The sequence below is a fragment of the Mercurialis annua genome, linkage group LG2 (genome assembly GCF_937616625.2).
Source record: "Mercurialis annua linkage group LG2, ddMerAnnu1.2, whole genome shotgun sequence".
NCBI lineage: Eukaryota > Viridiplantae > Streptophyta > Magnoliopsida > Malpighiales > Euphorbiaceae > Mercurialis > Mercurialis annua.
The window spans coordinates 4594682-4609129 of NC_065571.1; the positions used below are offsets into that span (position 1 = coordinate 4594682).

A 14448-nucleotide genomic window follows, 5' to 3' on the forward strand; every position below is an offset into this window, starting at 1 on the left:
GTTAATAAAATATAACTACTTTAACCATCATTTCTTAATTCATGTGAAAACTCTATTTTGTCCATTTTTATGGAAATATGGAATGGAGGGAGTATTATTCTAGATTATTTTATCGAGTATCCCAAATCAAAAAATATAGTATTATTTTAGATTAATTTATCGAGTATTAATTTAAAGAGTTTTCGATGTATATACTACAGCTTCAATGTTTAAGCCATAAAATGATCTTGTCAAATTATTCATGTCTCTGTTTTTTTTAATTGTCAATTTTTAACAAAACATACATTTTAAGAAAGTCATTAAAACCGATTCAAATGGTATAACCGTTGAGCAACAAACTGCTAGGTCGTGGATTTAAATCTTTCCACAAGTGTTTCTCCTCCCAATTATTAAAAAAAGGCTTAATGGCAAAAAAAACCCAAACCTTTACGAGTTGTTACAATTATATCTAAACCTTTTAATTTTGCAATAATATCCAAATTGCATTATTTTGTTGCAATAATATCCAAATTGTACTTTTTATGTGAATTTTTTTGAGTTTTTCGCCATTTTTTGAGACGTTTACTATATTATCATACATCAAAACATAATAATAGCCTAATATCTTAATTGAAAACAATAAGTTTATCCATCAATTTGACTATTGTTGCTACAAAAAATGCAATTTGGATATTATTGCAATAAAAAAATGCAATTTGAATATTATTGCAAAAATTAAAAAGTTTGGATATAATTACAACAAATCGTAAAGGTTTGGGGTTTTTTTACCATTAGGCCTTAAAAAAATATAGTAAAAAAAATTAAAAAAATGGATGATTATAAGTGAAAAAAGAGAGTTTATAAAGAATTTTTTAATGTGGCTGCCAAGAAGCATAACAAATTAGCTCATATGTTAACATTAATTTCCTTACAAGTACAACAAGATTCTATCTCTTTTCAAGATTAATGAACTTATCATTAACTTGCAATGTTCAACAATTATACATTTAACTTGCTCTTCAAATTCTATAAAATAATTTTGCATTTTGCGAAATAAGAATCAAATCGAATATAATTGTTCTTATGGAACCCACAACATTTTAGATTCTTGACCATTTATTATGTGTCTCATCATTTTTGACCCATGTGTTTTAAATTGAGAAAAATGAAAATTGACCATCCCATCCCTAAACTTCGTTTACTTTTCTTTTCTTTTCTTTTCTTAAGTTTTGTTGGGTCAATTTGAAATGGAAATTGTTCAATCCTTCCATCTCAAATAAATAAAAATAATAATTCATTTTATATATAAATAAGAACTTTAATTACTGTAAACAATAAAAAAAACTTTAAATTATTTTTGCTTCATGAATTTATTTGTTTTTAAAAATGTTCAATTTCTCTATTAGTTTTCTTCAAAATTTATGCGATCATTTTGCAGGCATTTCAATTTCATTTCGTTAGTTATGTATAAAATATTATATTGGAAGCTTACAACAATGCTTTAAAAAACAGATCGGACTGGTTGGTCGGACCGAGTTAACTGGACCAGCCAGTCGGACTAGGTTAACTGGATCGGTCATTCGAATCAGGTTAACCCGAAACCAGCTGTGCCTAGTGCAGTTATGTATAAAAATCCAAAAGCTTAAAAATCGGTCAAGATCTGAGTTTGACCGTTAAAATTCGGTTATAAGTCAAAATCGGTAGAATTGGTTTGTGAAAACATACCTGCAAATGTAGCATTTGTTTCAAAATAAATATATGGTCTCCCTTATATCTCATACTAACTCTCAGATTCTCTTATGACAAAAAAAATTCTTAGATTCTACCCTCACTGTTATTTATATGTGTGATCCCCCTATACACACACTCTCTCTTTTATAAAATTAACACAACACTAATTATTTAACAATTAATTTTATTTAAATATATCATCATTTTTAATCAATTATAAATATATTTCACATATTTAATATTTAATTTTATTTAAATATACCGTATTTTTTATTTATAAATTTTTATCATATATTCTTATTTAATAATTGACATTTATTCAAATAAAAAGTTATTTTTTCTTTGGTATAAAGAATTATTTTATGTACTCTTAAAAAATGACCATTTATAATTATATTTTATATTGTTTAAAAAAATATAATAATTTAAATATTTTATCATATTTTTAATTTAAATAATTTATATTTATTAAAATCAAAAAATCGGATCCAACTTGGTTGAACCAATTGAACCATAATTTTTCAATAAAACTGGTTCGTTTTTTAGTCCGATTTTTTAAAATATTGATTTTCAATGCTATTGCCAAATGAATTATATAAAAAAGATGCTTTTGTGGTATAATACATTTCATTAGGACTAAATTGACTTTAAAGTTCAGTTTGAACTGATTTGGAGACAAATTCAGGAGGCTAATTTGCCCATTTAATGAAAAATGAAAATTTGTAGAATCACCTGAGGTGAGGTGGAGATTAATAATAAGGTGACGTGTTTAATGATGATATCATCGTGCTTTCAAAGAATATCTCATAGTATTTTCTTACCTTTATTCATTTTAGCCATATTTATAGAATAATATAATTTGAAATAATAAAACATTTATTATTAAACAATAAACTTAATAACCAATGAACTTTAACTCAAATGGTATAAGCGTTGAGCAGCAAACTGTTAGGTCTTGAGTTCAATTCCTCCCACAAGCGCTCCTCCTCCCAAATTATCAAAAAAAAAAACAATAAACTTAATATAAATTATTTAAATTAAAATGTGCTTTTTAAGTCATGAAGGGTAATTTTCAACTTGGACATTAATAATTATTTTAGCTATATAATCGTGTTCATTGGTAAAACTAAAATGGATTAATTGCAAATTAAATTACAAATTTTATGCTAATTTGCAATTATAATACAAACTTTAAAACTTCAGTCAGTAACCAATTTTCATTTTTTGACAAATTAGTACACCAATCTAAAAAAACACTGATGTGGGCAAATTAATGTACCGCCACATGTCGTTGCATGATTGGTCAGTGTATCAATTTGCCTAAAATTAAAAGTTGATTACTGACATTGATAAGTTTTAAAATTCGTGTTGTAATTGTAAATTAGGATAAAATTCGTAATTTAATTTGTAATTAATCTAAATAAAATCCAAGTGAAATTAACAATTGATTAAAGGCTTAATTACTTAAAAACCACTCATCTTGAACTTTTTTTTCGTTTATACCCTGACCTAGGAAAAAATTCATATTTATACCCTGACGTATGTAATTATGTTTCACCTCTACCCGAGACACTAAATTAACCTCTTTTCATTAAGAAAAAAGTTTAAAATAGTTCTTCATTTTTAACCTAAGCTAATTAGAGTTTAATTATAAATGAATTTTTTTCTAAATGAAGGACTATTTTAAACTTTTTTGTAAATGAAAAGAGGTTAATTTAGTGCCTCGGGGTAAAGGTGAAACATAAACACATACGTCAGGGTATAAATGAATTTTTTCCTAATTCAGGGTATAAACGAAAAAAAATTTAAGATGAGTGGTTTTTAAATAATTAGGCCTTGATTAAATAAACACACATTCAAGTTTTACGATTGAATGTGTCAGTTTTTTTAACTCATAAATTACAATTAAACTAACTATATTGTGTTTGTTAATTATGGCTATGAAACATACATTAACAAATTTGATTTCTCAATTTCACTTTTAAAAGAACAAGCTTTACATTACAGAAACAAAAATCAAATTAAAATCAATCATTAGTCACAAATTAGAAATGTTTAATTTAAGTTAACCCAATTACAATTCAATTATAAGGTTCAAATTAATGTAAACTATGGATTAAAACAAATACAACTATAATAATGAAACACTTTTATGTCATTAAAGCAAAAGTTTAAAATGGAATAATTTTTGGGTTATAATTTTAAATTACAAAATACAATAAAAAGGAATGAAAAAAGGGCTCATTTAAACTAAAGCCATCACATTGACCATCCAGGTGCATTGGACTCCACTCAATCTTCAAACTTCTTTTAATACGAACGCTTCCTTGATTTATTTCCACGTGGCTAAATGTTGCTTTGACTTTTTCCAATCCCAGGTGGCTTTTCTTCCAATTCTTTATTCTTTTGCTATCCGTACAAGAATGTTCTAGACAATAGCTATATATAGTTATTATACCCATGCAAATACTAATAAAAACAACAGCACAGAGACAGCTTAAGCTTATAGCATTTGTAATTTCCATGGCTAGTAAAAATGACGGCGGAGAAGTCAAGTACAGAGGCGTTAGAGTACGGCCATGGGGAAAATTTGCAGCGGAGATACGTGACTCGGCACGCCAAGGTGTACGTGTTTGGTTAGGTACGTTTAATACGGCAGAAGAAGCAGCTAGAGCTTATGATCGTGCGGCTTATACAATGAGAGGCCACTTAGCTATTCTTAATTTTCCAGACGAATATCCTCCGACAAGTGGGGGAAGTCGTGGCCGCGGTGGTTCTAGTTCTAGTAGTGGTTGTTCTTCTGCGCCTCATTTTGCTTCGGGCTCCTCTAGCTCTTCTTCGTCTTCAATGCACAAGCAAGTATTCGAGTTCGAGTATTTGGATGATAAGTTACTAGAGGAAATGCTTGAGGAAGAAGAGCAAAGGAGCAAGGACAAGTAAACGATAAGAGCATTGGTTTGCATTGCATATCATTATATATACACACACATATATATATATATATATAATATAATGATTTGAATCGTGTCAGATGTTCTTTCGATTTCAAACACTAATATAACGAGAGATATATATTTAATTAACAAAAAAAATTAAATATCATCTACTTAATTATATAACACGTGATATTATAGAATAAATTAACTTATTTATAAATATTATATTAATTAAAATTAAAATTAAAAGCTTTATTGATTGATTATTTTATAATGACGCGTGTCATGTAATAAATAAATAATTTTCAAAGTGAATTAAGTTGTATAAGAATTTCTCATAACAATGAGATTGATTACTATTGCATGCAACAACCCAGTCAAGAGATATTACGCATGAAGCTAGTTAATCAAATTTGTCAAGTTCTTAATTAAATCATCCGTGATGTATTATTTGTTATTCTCGCTAATTCAATGTATCTCGTTTACTTGAATTTTCTTTTATGAATCATATGCATAACTGCATATTCCCTACAAACAAGAAAGTGCAGAGATTTTGTAACAAATATATATAAATATGACTTTTTCTAGATGGCAAACTGTTATTGTCAAATCATATATTTATCGTTTTCAACACTATTCTTAAACAACAAACAGCAACCGATGGAATAAACTGATATTAATCAACTTACCAGTTACCACACATACATGATACAACCCTTGATACAACCCTCAGTAAAGATAGTTTTTTTAGGTGAATCAAGTTTACCACGTAGGATTATAAACTATCCATTTAATATGTGACACATAATATGATTATTATAAGGTCTAATGTTTTAAAACCCCCAATCTTTTATTCCCTTTTCAATCCTAACTTGATGTTGAAATCAGTCAGTTTTACCCTATTTTATATTTTTCATTTCAATTGTACCTTAAAATATAAAATTTATCTTTTTTATTTGGCAAAAATTTAAAAAAAAAATATACATTGACCCTTTTTGTATTAGATTAACTTTTAATACTCCCTTCGTCCCATTTTAGAAGTCTCACTTGACTTTACACATAGATTAAGAAAACATTAATTATCTTTATCTTTTCATCTTTTTTCATATTTTGCCTTATTAATGGTAGTGGATTTTCCATAGAACTCTTTTAAGATAATTTTAAAAAGGGTAAAATAGAGAATTTAATGGAAAAATATTCTAAAAATAGTAATGGGACTTTTTAAATGGGACATCCCAAAATGGAATATGGGACTTCTTAGATGGAGGGAGTATTAAATTGACCATTTTAAAGAACTTTTTTGAACTTTTGTTAAATAAATAAAGATAAATTTTATATTTTAGGGTATAATTGAAATGAAAAACAAATAAAATAGGGTAAAATTGACCGATTTTTAAAGTCAGGGTAGGATTGAAAAGTCATTGGATTTCTGTCAAATGTGGAAAACACAAGCCATGGTTATTTCGCACCTACATTGCAAGTGAATAATTTTGAGATTAAGATGAGTAACATCCAATTTCTGAAGAAACACTGTCATGGTCTATAGAGTGAGGACCCAGCAACCACATCTCCAATTTCTTGAAAATCTTTTCAAGATTAGTGGAATGACAGATAGGGGGTGTGCAAAAACCAAATTAAACTGAAAAACTGAACTGAACCGAACCAAAATTTTAATGTTGGTTCGGTTTTTTAGTTAAAATGGTTTAATTTGGTTTTTGTCAACTTAAAAATTTGATATTAGGTTTTCAATTTAGCTTTAGGTTTTTGTAAATCGAACCGATCGAAAAACCGAATAACAATTTTTTTTTATGAAAAAATTAAAATTTATATGTTTATTTATATTTTTTTAGTATTTATTTTTTAATAATATGTAATATATAAGTTAATAATTTATTATAATAGATAAAATATACAAATAACATATGTAAAATTATAATTAATCAATATTTTTTAAATTTTTTATATTAAAAAAACTGGATTTTTTTAAAAAAAAATCGGTTTTAACCGAACCGAACAGTACCGAATTTTTTGGTTCGGTTCAATTTTGGTTCGTTTCAATTTCGGTTTTTGGTCTATTTCGGAACCGAATCGGTTTTGGATTTTGGCCTATTTTCGGTGCGGTTCATCGAACCGACCGAAACCGATCGATGCACAGGTCTAATGACAGAAGACTAGATAAAGCTTTGTCTTTTTTCTTTCTCTTTAAAGGATATGGCAAGAGTTTGGATTCAATCTCCTTCCAGTGCAGCCATCATCTCATGGGGAGAGTTAGTTGAGCATTTCTCGCCAAGTACTTTTTTGCGGCGAAAACTGCAAGTTGATCAAAGATATCATCATTTTTCAGTAGAATGATTAGGAGTCATTGTATGATACCTGAGAGAGATTCAAAGAGCTGCACTCAAAATAACAAATGAAAAATGTAAATAATTAGAGAAGATGAAAGCAATTGTAGAATTGAATAATAATAATTCTGTGTATTTGATTTGTTGTTTACATATGTATATATATACAGTCTAAAATAGTCCTAATCAAAATAGGATGTCTAATCATAATCAAATTTGGAAGTCTAATCATAATCAGATTGGGATTCTGATCATCCTGTTACTTGCGCATCCAATACTCCCCCTCAAGTTGGAGCATGAGGATCAATCATGCCCAATTTGGATAATAACGTAGTAAACTGAACCCTTCCAAGAGCCTTCGTGAAGAGATCAGCTGGTTGGTCAGCGGAAGCAATATGACGAGTAAGAACATTGCCAGCCTGTACTTGATCGCGAACCAAATGACAATCGATCTCGATATGCTTAGTGCGCTCATGAAATACAGGATTGGCAGCGATATGTAAAGCGGCCTGATTGTCGCAGAAAAGATGCATTGGCTGGGAATGCGCAACTCCAAGAGAAAGAAGCAGAGACTTTAGCCAGATGAGCTCACAGCATGTAGAGGCCATAGAACGATACTCAGCCTCAGCAGACGACCGAGAAATAGTTACCTGCTTTTTAGTCTTCCAAGAAATAGGTGATACACCCAACTGAATGAAGAAACCGGTGATAGACCGTCGAGTAGTAGGACAGGCAGCCCAGTCGGAATCACAAAAAGCACGTAACTGTAAAGAGCTTGAAGCAGAAAGGAGTAGGCCCTTGCCCGGACTCCCCTTTATATAGTGTAATAAACGAAGAGCAGCTTGCCAATGATCACGAGTAGGTGTTTGCATAAATTGTGCTAGCATATGCACAGAGTAGGAGATCTCGGGTCGAGTAATAGTAAGATATATGAACCGACCAATAAGACGCCGATATTGATCCGGTTTATCGAGCAACTCAGCGGTAGAAGACGCAAGATGATGATTTTGATCCATGGGAAAAGCGGCCGGCTTAGCTCCCAAAAGACCGGACTCGGAAAGAATATCCAACGCATACTTTCGCTGAGAAAGAAAAAGACCCTTGTCGCTTCGAGCTATCTCAATACCTAAAAAATACTTCAAAGCCCCCAAATCCTTCATATGGAAGCAAGAACTTAAGTAAGTCTTAAAACGAGTTATAGTAGCAGAGTCATTACCGGCAATGATGAGATCATCAACATAGACTAGAACATGAATACATGTCTTATGTCGAAAATAAGAGAACAATGAGTAATCAGCATAGCTCTGTTTGAAGCCATAATGGCGCAAAGCAGAGGCCAATTTTGCAAACCAATTACGCGGAGCTTGCCGTAGTCCATAGAGAGACTTGCGAAGACGACAAACATGACCAGGAGGGACACCGAGAAGACCCAAAGGTGGATTCATATACACCTCCTCATCTAAGTCTCCATGAAGGAAAGCGTTATGGACGTCCATTTGATGAAGCTCCCACTGCCGAACGGATGCGACGGATAGAAACACACGTACTGAGGCCATGCGAGCAACAGGGGCAAACGTCTCATTAAAATCAACGCCCTCCACTTGGCGATTACCGAGCACAACAAGTCGCGCCTTATATCGTTCAATAGTCCCGTTTGAGTTGTACTTAATACGATAGACCCATTTGGATCCAATTGGATGTTTCCCGGGTGGTAAAGGAGTAAGTGTCCATGTGTGATTAGCAGAAAGAGCATTGAGTTCTGCACTCATTGCATCCCGCCAATGTTGATGATTAATGGCCTGCCTGAAATGAGCCGGTTCATCCCCGGCGGTAACAGCTGCAAGAAAACCACTATGGGAAGCAGAAAATTTAGCACAAGAAACAAAATTTTCGATAGGAAACCGAGTACCTGAGGTATGTGAAGAGGACATGGGTATTGATGAAGTGCCGACGGAGTCTATATGGCGAGTAGTGCGACAAACATAGTCGTTTAGATGAGACGGTGGCCGGCGAATACGATCGCTGCGCGAAATAGAAGTTGGCGCAATTTCTGTTTGCGGAGAAACTTGCGGAGCAATGGGTGGTGGGATCACCTCTGCTGGAGGTATAGCAGCGATTTCTGAACTCCCCCTGTCGGGTTGTTCATCTGATGGTGAAGTGTCATCAAAGACAGCCGGAGATCGGTCTTGCAGTTGACCTGACGCCGAGGTATTTCCAAGAGAGAAAGGAAAATGTGATTCGTAGAATACTACATCCCGGCTTGCAAATATAACCCGAGTCTCTAGATCATATAATAACCACCCTTTCTTACCCTGCGGATAGCCGACAAATATACACTTCCGACTTCGACTGCTAAACTTGTCACCATGTTTCGGAACTTGCGCAGCAAAGCAAAGAGACCCGAAGACACGTAGAGAATCATAGGAGGGAGCACGGCCATAAAGTAATTCATATGGCGTTCGGCCCTCAATAGCAGAAGAAGGAGTGCGATTGATAAGGAACGCAGCTGTAGAGACGCACTCACCCCAAAAATCCAGCGGAAGATGAGCTGTAAAGCGCAAGGCACGAGCCACATTAAGAAGATGGCGATGCTTTCGTTCGACACGTCCGTTTTGTTGTGGTGTAGACACACAGGATGTTTCAAACACAACACCATTGGAGGCAAAGAAAGGTCGAAGTAGAAGGAACTCAGTGCCATTGTCGGCACGCACTCGTCGAATCTGTTTATGAAACTGAGTGCTAACCATGGCAAAGAAATTACGCAGTAAAGTTGAAACCTCAGTCTTGGAAACGAACAGATGTACCCATACTGCCCTGGAGTAATCATCTAAAATAGTAAGAAAATAAGAGGCACCACTAGAAGAAGGTGTACTGTAGGGCCCCCATACATCGCAGTGTATAAGATCAAATAAACAATCTGCTTTATTATAACTTGAAGGAAAAGACAAACGAGTTTGTTTAGACTTGTAACATACATCACAAGGATTTATTGTAGATAAACTAGAACTATCTAAAGCCAAAGTAGTAATAGAAGACAAGGTTGATGCAGAAGGATGACCGAGACGGTTGTGCCAAAGACTAGCAGAAGATGTTGAAGAGTGAGCAGAACAAGCACGACTATCCGATGAGAACGTCTGCAGCCAATAGACCCCGTTTCGCGGCTTACCCACGCCAATCACCATCCTCGTACTGATTTCCTGTAAAACAACCACACGATCAGTCATTAGAACAAGCAGGCGTAGATCATGAACAAGCTGATATAAAGACAATAAATGACAATCTAAATTTGGTATGTATAAGACGTTGTGAAGCTGAATTGAATCAAACGTCAAACTGCCGGTTTGAACAGCCGATGAAACGCGACCATCCGGTAAAGTGATAGCAATAGGAGGAACCGAGATGATATCCCGAAGAAGAGATCTATCGCCTGTCATGTGGAAAGATGCGCCTGTATCTAATATCCAAAAAAGTTTACCTGACTTGTCGGACGTAACATTCATAGAGTTGTAAAGATTAAGAACCGCAGTCCATTGGTCATTAGTAAGTGCTGGACCAAAAGCCTGACGATCCTGAGTAGTGAGGGACTGAGCAGGAGCGGAGGATGAAACAGCAGGCTGCACAGCATTGGCAGTACCAGAATTGCGAGTCATACTAGGATTAGAAGATGTGTGTTCGATAGGTGTTGATGAGGATCCACGTCTGGCAGCGGCGCGCTCTTTCCACCAATCAGGAAAACCGTGAAGTTTGAAACAAATGGAAACGTCATGACCCTTTCCATTGCAGTGAGTACAAGTCAAATTCTTTTTGTCGATTAAGACAGCGTCTTTGGAAGAAGATGTGAATTTGCGAGCAACAAATGCAGTTGCATCCGCAGGTGACTCACGGTTTGTAACTACAGTTGTTAATCGCTCCTGCTGAACAATAAGAGAATAAATTCTAGCAATAGGTAACAAGGGTTCTTGAGCCAAGATGGTGGAGCGAAGAGAACCAAACACAGAGTCATCAAGGCCAATTAAAAATTGGTGAATTTTTTCTTCATCACGTTCTTTGTTTATGGTTGCAGTAATCTCACACTTACAACCACCACATGAACATTTATTGGGTGGAACGTATGTCGCCAATTCCTCCCATAATTTTTTGAGAGTCGTATAATAATCTGATACTGATTTCCCGTTCTGTCTGCAAGAGATGATATCGCATCGTAGTTGAAGCTTTCGGGGGCCATTCCCAACTGAAAAACGCTGCTTTAGATCATCCCATAATTCTTTGACAGTGGGAAAATAAGTGATGGAAGACCTAAGGGAAGGATCAATGGATTGGACGATCCAACCTATAAGCATAGAGTTTACCATCTGCCAATCTTCAATCAAATCAATATTGGCAGATGGTATCGTAATTCGGCCATCAATGAAACCGAGTTTGCGTTTAGCTACCAAAGAATTTATCATGGAAGAAGACCATTCTTCGTAGTTTTCGCCTTTCAGAGTCACCGGACAAATTTTAAGTCCCGGGTGATCCGAAGGGTGAAGATAATATGGAGATTTGAAGTTCGGTACAGCGGCGGCGGCAGCGTGTGCGACGGCGGCGGCATCCTCAGCTTCTTTCGACATAGTATGGTTTTAGAATTTTAGGGTTTGTGTTTAGATAAAGGATCAGATAGGCTCTGATACCATGTAAATAATTAGAGAAGATGAAAGCAATTGTAGAATTGAATAATAATAATTCTGTGTATTTGATTTGTTGTTTACATATGTATATATATACAGTCTAAAATAGTCCTAATCAAAATAGGATGTCTAATCATAATCAAATTTGGAAGTCTAATCATAATCAGATTGGGATTCTGATCATCCTGTTACTTGCGCATCCAATAAAAAATAATCCACTTTTTGTACCAGCTTCTATTTCTCTCCTTTCGTGCTAGTTTTTTTACTATCAAATCCTTAGCTAAAAATGTTTAGACAAATAAAATCTCTCACCTCTTCTCTATTATCATGTTAGGTGGTACATCAAATAAACAAAAAAAGAAAATTTACATATTTATTAGTGATTAAGTTAATAATTGACAAGCATGTGTTCTTAGGGTTTGCTTCATAACCATCAATTGATTAGTGATTAGGTTAATAATTGTGCGAAAGTGTGTAATTAGCCTGGTTTTAGTTCGTCGTATGTTTTTGCCTGCAATTTCTCGAAAGAGAATTTTAGGTGCTTACGATTAGCCTGAATCTTAGTAGAACAACCAAATCCATATTTCAATCTGATTGAACAGCATAATGACAGTTAATAATCCCTGCCTTTCCATTATTGTTAAAAGGCTTAATGCCTTAAAAAAACCCCGACCTTTCATCTCTTTTTCAATCCTACCCTAACGTTGAAAATTTGTCAATTTTACCCTATTTTGTATTTTTTTCATTTCAATTGTACGTTAAAGCATACAATTGACCTTTATTTATTTGACAAAATTTCAAAAGAATTCTTTAAAAATAGTCAATTTAATATAAAAAGTTAATTTAATGCAAAAAGGATCAATTTAGATAATTTTTGCCAGATAAAAAAGGTTAATTTTATGCTTTAAGGTACAATTGAAATGAAAAAAATACGAAATAGGGTAAAATTGACTGATTTGCAACGTCAGGGTAGGATTGAAAAGGGGATGAAAGGTCAGGTTTTTTTTTAAGACATTAGGCCTTGTTAAGACCTTGTTTTCATTACATATTTAGTTAATTTTAACCATAATTGTTATTTCAGTTTATTTAGTTTAATAACAGCATTCAAATTATCTCTTACCTATCCAAATCGAGTCTGCTAACTGGTTGTCTTTAGTAGCTTTCCTTGTAGATACGATATCTGGACTTCACAATCTGTATTACAAGTTGGCATACGTACGCTTGCAGTATTTTGCCAACAATCATACTATTATTATATAACGAAATCATATTATTATCATAACTGTATAAAGATATGATATTGATATGATAGTATAATAATACCGATATGATAATCAACCCCTTTTTGACAGAAAATTGTTTTTCTATTAGTGTTATGATACCGATATAATAGTTTAGTGATATCGATATGATAATAAAGTGCTGTTTTCTGCAGAAAATCGTTTATTTCATTAATTTTTTTTATATGAAGATATTTAGATCTGAAAAATGAAATAAAATTAAAGAGCAATTTTTTAGATTTGAGAATTAAAATAAATTGTAACAATTTCCACGAGCTAAGAAAAAAATTGTTAAAATTAAATATGAAAAAAATGACGGAGCGATGGCGGAAAGAGTTAGATCGATGAAGGAACGACGATTGACCGACGACGAAGAAGAAGAGAAAAAAATGGAGAAGAAAAAGAATGAGGAGAGAGAAATAGAAACCGAAAAAAATGGTAGAGTAAACAAAGAAATTATTTTCAAAATATTCCATTTTAAAACATATTTATATCTTTTTCATCTATATTTCCATAAATTCCTGCTCTATCTTTATTTAAAATATAATATAAAAAATACCCTATTATATATTATGACTTTATTTTATTGTAGGTCATTTGATTCTTATAGCTTCCACATTTTTTCTCTATCCTCACACAAATTCTCTCTTTCTCTCTATTTTTCTCTCTCTATTAAATTTTTCTTTTCCTTTTTACTTCTTTCCATATTAATTTTTCTTCTTTTTTTTCTTTTTCGATCGCCGCTTTCTTTCATTTCACCGTCGCATGTCTTCCGATGGATTTTTCGTCGTATTTTTTTCATCATCGGGTTTTTTGGTGGATCTCTCATCATCACGATTCTTCCAATGATTTTCTCGTCGCCGCGTTTCTTCCGATGGATTCATCGACGCTGTTTTTAGATATTTTTAATTTTTAAGTTTTTTTGATAAATTAAATTTTTTTATAAAGAGATTGTTGTGGATCTATTATTTTATATTTATAAATTTTTTCTATTATTCATATAATTATTTCGTATTTTTTTATTCATAGATTTGTTCTTTTATTTTGATGCTACTGATTTTGTAAAAATAAATTAATTTATGGTGTATTTGTAGTTTTTATGGTGTATTTTTGTTAGTATATTTCTGGTGTATTTATAATGTATTTCTGGTGTTTTTCTAGTGCATTTATGTTTTCTGGTGTTTTTATGGCATTCACTATAAAAACACTATAAAAATAACATATATACACTATATATATATATGCAATATGTTACACTATAAAAACACCATAGATATACTAAAAAACCAAATATATACACTATAATACACCATAGTTACACTAAAAAACACGATAATAAAAAAACACCAGAAAAAATTTATAAAAAAGAGAATAAATCGTTAAAAAGTGAAAAAAGTATTTGTGAAATTAAAAAAGAAGGTATTTTCGTAAAAAGAAATTTAGAAAAATAAAGACAAAAAAAACAATGTAAAGTTGCAAATAAAATAGGAAATAGTATAGTGCAGAAAATTTC

The 14448-nt window shown here is 32.6% G+C and overlaps 1 protein-coding gene across 1 annotated transcript; it reads left to right on the forward strand.

Annotated features, from left to right (window-relative positions):
• Positions 1–4201: 4201 nt before the first annotated feature.
• Positions 4202–4659, forward strand: LOC126667105 (ethylene-responsive transcription factor ERF096-like). The gene has a single exon (XM_050360075.2). The coding sequence runs from the start codon at positions 4234–4236 to the stop codon at positions 4648–4650; it is 417 nt and encodes a 138-aa protein (XP_050216032.1). The 5' UTR covers positions 4202–4233; the 3' UTR covers positions 4651–4659.
• The last annotated feature ends 9789 nt before the right edge of the window (positions 4660–14448 follow it).